Raw genomic sequence first — 8,567 nt, 5'->3', positions numbered from 1 at the left:
TCAGAAGTATAAAAAAAGCTTTATTAGTGCATATATACAAATTTACAAGATCAGAAACTGGAGAAATACAAACAGCTTTAAAACACAATTTGCGTTTTCTTCAGTTTAAAGTGACTTTTACCTGATTGTGATACAATAGAAAGTACAGAACAGTAAACTGCTTTTTAAATACTGGAATTTTATGGAGAATACATTCACACATAAAAGGGAGGTGAACTTTGGGCCAAGGTATGACAATGGAGACACATCAATACATACAGTGGCTCTTGTTATATCTACTGCCACACATGTGAGGGGGAAATTCTCAAAAATCAAAGACATGAACACCTGCTTGCTGCTGCCACCTATTGAAATTTAAATATGCCACCTAGTATGTGAAATGACTGAGCTATCAGTTCTAGAATTTGTGAGAAAGAATACGCTAACGAGTGTGGCCATCTGTTAGCACAAGGTGTACCTCGGCACTTCAGGGGTGGCAGACTAGAGGACGAGGTCGGAAGGAGATTCCTATAATCCCAGTGAAGCAAGGTGGAACACAGAGCTGCCTTCGTAATTGCACTTGTTCTGAAGAGGTTAATGAGAGAGAGCGTGCCACATTAGGAACTACAATGAGCCTCTATTAGGCAGGAAAATCCTTCATTTTTTGTTAGTGAGTCCTCTACAGAGGAATCATACTCATGAGCCACACGTCCCAGATGGATGAGGTTAATGTACCTAACATGCTTTTTCCCAGTGTGAGAGTAAAGGCAGCAGGTCAAAGCATTCAGTCACCTCACCTTTCAGCAAAACAGAAAAATCACATTTCACAAGTGTGGGAATTTTGTACGTGTACGCTCTTGCCCAGGAAATTCATATGCTCTCCCTCATAACATTTCTAGTTTATTGACAACAGTAAAACTGGTTAAGACGCTGAACTGAACATAAAAAAAAAATTATAATAAAAATAAAAATTAAAAAATTAAAAAAAAACTATGTGTTTGGAGCCATTTTCCTTCTCTTCAGTCTGGCTCGCCAATCTTCAGGAAGGGCTTCAAAATTAGCATTTCTCTCTGCCATACCACTGTGAAAACAACATAGAGATTACTTCACTGGAAAGAAAACACTGTTCATTTCCTGGCAAATAAAAACCTCTAACTAAAATAAAAATTTGATCTATCATATATATATTCATGAAAATGCTTCAAGTTTCGCAGCTAAGTACCAACATATTATTCATCAAATTTCTGAATTCTTAATACTCTTCTCTATAATTTACATTAAATGTACATTTATTTTTGTATCTCCCCAGTAACCATTAAAGCCACACTGAAAGAATATAACACATTCTTGTAAAGGTATTTCTTGGCCTCTAGGAGTTATGATTCTTTGGATTGCTCTCTCATGGCTTATTCAATCATTGAAAAAAATCGATTAAAAATCAGATTCTATCTTGAAATTATCAGAATGGGTGCATTAGGTTATTTTAGATTATTAAAGGATCTAAGATAAATTACAGTATCTTTGTGACTTCCCCTCATCTTGAAATAGTTTGCTATTTCATCACTGTAGGAATTAATATTATTCAATTCCCAACAACACTAAAAAAAGACTACAAAGAAAACTGAATAATAATGGAATTATCTACAAGGATGATACAAAAATGAAATAAATTAATCACTTAATACCATCCCTCAGTTTTCTCATTGTGTTGCCCCAAAAAAGTGCATCACCTTTCAAGGAAGTAAAAAAGTCTGGAGACATCATCTTCATAGTCTTCCCCCCATCCCCACCTACCCCCACCAAGAAATATTAAGACAATTCAGAAGATGAATGCAAAGAGACAGTAGCACTAAAGATTCAAATTATGATGGTAAAATTGACTAGACAAGTAAAATCTCAGACTGTAAGTGTTAAGAGGACCATAGTCTAGATGAATTGTCTCAAATTCAAGACTGATGAGTGAATAATATATTTCTAAGGTCAAAAAGGAAATATAGTATTCTCATTCAGAAGAACAACTTTCTTCATCCAGTATTTTCTAACAGGAACCGGGACCATCTCATTTTTCCTTAGAAGTTTATGGATCTAAAAATGAAAATGTTTTTAATTATGAAGCAAAGATGGCTATCCTCTCCCAAACGTTTTCATAAGTACTGTATTTATACATGTTAAAGTGCAAAAACCAGAAGTAATGATACGCTAGAACCTATCAGGGATGAATCTGAAATCTGGCATAACTATTTACAAGGTGAGTATGTTTCAGGTTTTGACAACTGAGCAATTAGTTGCATTCAAAGAATGTTGCTCATTTCAGTATGTGTAACTTCAAAAACCAGGAAAATAAAGAAAAATTTGAGTTAGCTACGTTTAAATTTTTATTAAAATTTCTAATTAAGTTTTCTCCTCTGTTACACCTGTAAATGATTTGCAAAATTAAAAAATATATACACACACATGAAAGGGTCTCTTGGATCTATATGGTAAATGGGGATGACTATTTTTCCTTGTATACTCAGGCTTAAGATAGTCCTATATCCAAGATGAACGATCAGTGGGAAGTATTACAATTCTGATATTTCTGATTCTGAAAAAGACTAGACCAAACAACAAGTTTATAGCTCAGAGAACTATATTCAATATGTTGTAGTAACTTATGGTTAAAAAGAATATGAAAACGAATATATGTATGTTCCTATGACTATTGTGCTGTACACCAGAAACTGACACAACATTGTAAACTGACTATACTTCAATAAAACATCTTTCATCTCAGAAAAAAAAGGCTAGACCATAATTTTTATAGGGAACTAAACATTTCTACGAATTAAAAACTGCTTTAGTAAGTTTGTAAAGAAATCAAATTAACGGCTGTGATTTAAGAATATGATGGCTCTAAAAGCACAGCCACCAGCACCACAAGCTGCCTGTTTGTGGTCTCTTCTTTTACCTGACCAGCTGTTGCTGTTTCCACTCTTCAATTCGCTTTTGTGCAGTTGATTCCCGGTCCTCTTCACTGGAACTAGAGTTCTCCTCTTCATCTAACTCACGCTGGATACTCTGCCACTTCTTTACCAGAGATGGCATTTTGGTTTTACTCTTCTTTGCCTATAACAAAGGTTAAAGGTCAGAAGGAATAGAATACTTTGATAAGGCAATGAATCCTCCACGTGAGATCAGGATCTTCTCAGTTTTAAGGAAGAAATGAACTTTAAAATCAAAGGAATAGCAACAATAAAAGTAAATAACCATTCTAACTTAAAGCTTGATTAAAAAATCTGAAAGTGTAACGTGATATTTTATGAAATCAGGTCAGAAAATTTTCCTTTAGCCTTTTTCTATGGAATTTAAAACTGCTGCCTTTATCTCCTCAGAATTACAGTGTACCGTTTCACAATTTTAAATAGATGCAGTGTTCATATCAAGTGAAGAACAGCACTGAGAAACAAATGATCAGCTTTTCTGGAAAGAGCAAAGTCAAAAGCAACTATTAAATATGAAAAAGCAAAGAGGTACATCAAAACACCAATGAGATCAAGTTCTAAGATGAGATATAAAATTTTATTTTTCTTCTGTTGGCTTACTTTCATTTTCTAAATTGTCTACCATAAACACATAATCTCATAGCAAAAAAAAAAAAAAAAAAAAAAAAAAGATTTTCTATACATCCAACACGGCCTGCTCTATCACCACCTTGAGACTTCTTATCAATGACACTCTAACAAAGATGCTTTCCCTGACCACCCTATATGTACCATCTCCCAAAGGCCACTTTATATCCTCTTACACTGTTTTCATTGTATTTTTAAACATCAAATATATATTTGCTCCTGTTTCTGCAATCTAGTGCCCCCTACTCTCTCCAAGCCCACCAGAAGAAAAGCTCTACAAAAGCAGACATTTGTCTGATTAGCTACAACTACAAAGCTCCTACAAAGAATGCCTGACAAATAGTGTGTATTCAGAATATACCTGCTGATATTTGTGATTATTCTTTGACAAAAGCCATTTTTATCCCCGTGATTTTGAAGACCTGGCCAAGTTACACTACAAACGTGACAAGGAGGCACTCAAGTGGCAGGTGTGACTAAGTGCTGTGCTCCTGTGAGGACTGGGTATGAGGGACCAAGCTGTTTTTCCCACCTGCACTTGAGAGAAGCACATTTCTTGATTAAGTCTCCAAAGAGTTGAGAAATAAGCTTAATATTTTTAGTCTTTTAAAACTACTTGGCTCCCTGCTCAATACTCTATTCTGACTGTCATTGACAGTTTTTAACTTTTTGGGTAAATGAATGTCCATATATCATGCTTAGCCCTTCCCACATTCCATTCTGTCATTTCATGTGTGGCACAACCTCACCCACTGCATACACACCCTTCCAACAAGCTCCAACACAATCCATCTTGGGTTAGCACGGAACCAACTTAGTAAAAAGTAACATGAGTTAATAATGGTCAAGTGTGCATAGACGGCTCTACTAGGGGTATAACCTCTCACCAAACTTCAGCAAGTATGATTAAAAAAACACAGATCTAGGGAGTCATTGTGGTTTCATTTTGACTTCCATAGGGTTTCATAAATTTTTAGAATATTTGATCCCTATATGTCATGGGAAAGTAAGTTATGCTCTAGAAGTTATGTATTGCCTATCACATTAAAAACCATGGATCCAGAGTTGCACTGGCTGTTTGAACATATTTTTAATAGGGGAACACTGCAGTCAGAAGAATAAAGATTAAATGGCTAGAATTCCTTTTTTCTAGTTTATTTTGTAGTAAACCACAGACAAAACCCTTCAGCAAAAATAGAAGAAAAATATACTGAAAATATATATTGGTCTCAAATACTCTTGAATCTCAGAGGTATAATGTATATATTTCATATTCTTTAAAAATGGCCTCTAACAAAGATGGATCGTTATTTTCAGATACTAGGTTATATAAAAATGATATATTAATGTAGAATTCTGGATTTTCAAAACTATTGTTTATAAAAGCACGACTGGCTAAAAAACTATTGGTGAAAAAATGGAGGAGGAAGTAATCACCTCTCTTGGAAGGGTGGAGGAAGAGTGTGTCAAGGAAGGCTTCATAAGAGAAATGATTCCCGAGTGCTGATCAAACATTTAATCATGTAAAGAACGAACAGTATGGGACTGGAGGACAAAGTAAAGACATGGATGTGGTAAACAGTATGTTGGCTCAGGAGAACTCCATGTGGTACAGTAAGTAGCTAAACAACAATCTAGTCACGACATTATCCTACTTGTTGATTTTTATAACACTTTCAGATAGTTTCTGGAACCATGGTACCAACTTGGACAAGTAGTTCAATCCAGAAATATTTTATTTTTTGTGAACACAAAACTCTTCAAGAAGGTTCCTAGAACCATTATAAGGCAAATAAATTTGTCCCACTGAGCCCTAAGGCAAAAGATTACAGTTGAGGCATACAACAAAGGAATAGCACTGGGAATGAAAAAGCTGATGAGCAGGTTCCTTTAGGTAATTTAGACCATTCAAAGTGTCCATGAAGACGATGTCAGAAAGATGGCAGATTATGAAGCTCCAAACCCTTGTTCCCCTATGGAAAACATTATGTAAACAAATACAGATTGACTAAAATGGCTTTGTGGCAACTCTGGAAACCAAAGATCTGCAGCAACCAAAAGAATATCCAATCAAGAAAAACACACACTAAGAACAGTAGGAAATTTTGTGGCATGTCTGCTTGCCCTTGTACCACACTCTCTGCAGTGGTACAATGAATGAAGGGGATGGAAATGAGTGTACTGTCTGAAATATTCTAGCCTGTCTGTGGTTGCCTGAGGAACTGGTTTCTGAATTGTCTGACCTGGAGGTCAGGGAGGAATGGTGGCATATTTTGGATCTCAGGTTAGAAGCCATGAAAGGCAGTGACAGGTACTGTGGCATGTGAAAACCACAGATGGACAGAAGTCATGTGGATGGCAGGGGGCAGAAGATTACAGGCAGAGGAATACAATGGAAGATATGAAGTTCATAAAAGAAGCATGTATGAAACTTAGGAAAACTGAAAAGTAAATGTTTAAGGGGAATGGGGCAGGCGGGTGGGGGGAAGCCAAGTCCAGGGAACACATATGCCCAGGAAAGACCCAAGAAAGATCTTGCACCTTCATGTTGAGCTCATTAATGAAGGCTCCCCCCCATACGGAATCAGTGTGCGAAGACTGGGAGAATTAGAGGGTGGGGGTACAGCTCGGTTGGTGGAGCTCACGCTTGACATGCACGAGGCACTTGGTTCAAAGAGAGAAAAAAGATTACTGAGAGAATTATTTTGTCTAATGTCCAATTTTCAAAAAAAGATCACAAAACATACCAAGGCAAACACACCTATTCAAGGGAATAAAATAAATCCCTAGAAACCAATCATAAACACATGCTTCATATTTACCAAAGATTTTAAAACAGTGGTCTTAAATGTGCTCACAGAACTAAAAGAAAACAAAGAATAAAAAGAAAGCAGGAAAATGACATATGAACCAAGTAAGAATACCAACAAAGAGATAGGTATCATAATTAAAGAGAACCAAAGAAAAATTGTGGAGCTAAAAAATACGTCAATGGAATTGAAAAATTCATTAATTTGACAGCAAACTCCAATAAGCATAAGAAAAAAAATCAGCAAAAATGATGATCAATCATACAAATTTATCGAGTCTGAAGAGCAGAAAGGAAAACAATGAAGCAAAGTGTACAGAGTCTACATAACTTATAGGACAGCATCAAGTAGACCCACGTATGTATTATGGCATTCCCAGGAGGCAACAGAGAAAAGGGCAGAGAGCTTATCTGAAGAAATAATGGCCAAAAATCTCCCAAATGTGAAGACTACGATTATTTATATTCAAGAGGTGTTAACAAACTCCAAGCGGGATAAATCCAAAAAGACCATACTGCAACACATTATCAGTCAAAAGCAAAAAAGAACATTGAAAGCAGGAAAAAAAAAAAAGCGACTTGTTTTATAAGAGGGATCCTTAGTAAGATGACGTAAGAGAATTTCTGGAAGAAATCGTGCAGGCCAGAAAGCAATGAGAAAATTGTATTTAAAGAGATCAAAGAAAAAAACTGTCTACCAGAGAATTCTATACCGGGCAAAATTGTCCTTCATAAATGAGAGAGAAAAATTAAGACATTTCTAGATAAACAAAAGCTGAGAAAATTCATTAACCCTAGACTTGCCCTACGAGAAATGCTAAAGGAACTCTTTCAAGTTGAAATGAAAAGATGGAAAAAGAATATGAAAACAAATATATATATATATTCATGTATGACTGAAGCATTGTGCTGTATCCTAGAAACTGACACAACACTGTAAACTGACTACACTTCATTTAAAAAAAAAAAAAATATATATATACAAAAAAAGAAGAAAAATGATAGCACATAGTAACTTGTCACAAAAATTTAACATTCTCTGGTAAAGGTAAATACAAGGGCAAACATAAAAGCCAGTATTATTCTGATTTTGGCTCATAATTCTCCTTATTTTACAGACTTTAAAAAACAAAAGCATAAAAAATAATTACAAATCCAAGTTAATGGGTAATGGGTACACAACATATAAAGATGTAATCTGGAACATCAATAACATAATAGCTGTTGGGGCAGGGGTGCATCTATATGGGAGTTGAGTTTTTCTCTGCAATTGGCTGTGTCAGTTTAAAATAGATATTATACGTAATTTCCACCATAACCACAAAGTAAACAAATACAGAATATACATAAAAGGAAATGAAAAAGAAACTAAAATGTGTCACTGAAAAAAATTAACTAAACCCAAAGGAAGGCACTAACGGAGGAAATAAGGGACCAAAAAAAGCTATTAGGACATACAGAAAACAAAAAGGAATAGTAAATTCTTCCCTATCAGTAATTACTACAGTGTACTAATAATTTACTAAATGTAAATGGATTAAACTATATAATCACAAAACATACTGGCAGAATGGATTTAAAAAACAGAATCCAATTCATCATGTCTATAAGAAATTCATTTTGTATCTAAGGACATACATAAGTGAAAGTGAAAGGACAGAAAACACATTCCATGAACATAGTAACCAAGAGAAAGGAGTAAATGGATTAATATAAAACAAAATAGATTTTAAGTTAAAAACTGTTTTAAGAGAGATAAAGGATATTATATAATGATAAAAGTAGCTTAACACTTAACAGTAGCATGCAGAAGAATAAAATAATTGAGAATAATTTCAGTGAAGGATGTGAAAGAGCTGTACATGGAAAACTATAAAACACTGCTGAAAGAATGACAGACTTATATGGAAAAGAATCCTGTGCTCACAGATTGAAAGATTCAATACTGTTTAGTGGGTAATATGACCCAAGCAATCTACAGATTAAATGCAATCCCTATCAAAATTCCAAGGCCTTTTATGTTGGTACAGAAAAGCTGACCTTTAAATTCATATGAAATTACAAGGGGGCCTAAATAGCCAATATTGAAAAAGAAGCACTAAGTCAGAGAACTCACACTTCTCAAATTCAAAAACATACTACAAAATTATAGCAATCAAAAAAGTGAGGGG

The 8,567-nt window shown here is 34.9% G+C and overlaps 1 protein-coding gene across 1 annotated transcript in view; it reads right to left on the bottom strand.

Moving 5' to 3' along the window:
- Positions 1-8,567, bottom strand: part of FNBP4 (formin binding protein 4) — a 29,955-nt gene continuing 21,388 nt past the window's right edge. Inside the window, exons 16-17 of the mRNA XM_031459581.2 lie at positions 2,927-3,084; positions 1-1,060 (exon numbers count right to left, since the gene is read on the bottom strand). Of these exons, the coding sequence (XP_031315441.2) occupies positions 970-1,060; positions 2,927-3,084 (249 nt within the window). The 3' untranslated portion in view covers positions 1-969. The remainder of the gene's footprint in view (positions 1,061-2,926; positions 3,085-8,567) is intronic.

Source organism: Camelus dromedarius, chromosome 12, assembly GCF_036321535.1.
Source record: "Camelus dromedarius isolate mCamDro1 chromosome 12, mCamDro1.pat, whole genome shotgun sequence".
Classification (NCBI taxonomy): domain Eukaryota; kingdom Metazoa; phylum Chordata; class Mammalia; order Artiodactyla; family Camelidae; genus Camelus; species Camelus dromedarius.
Note: the sequence above shows the minus strand (reverse complement) of the source record. Positions and strands in the feature narration are given on the sequence as shown.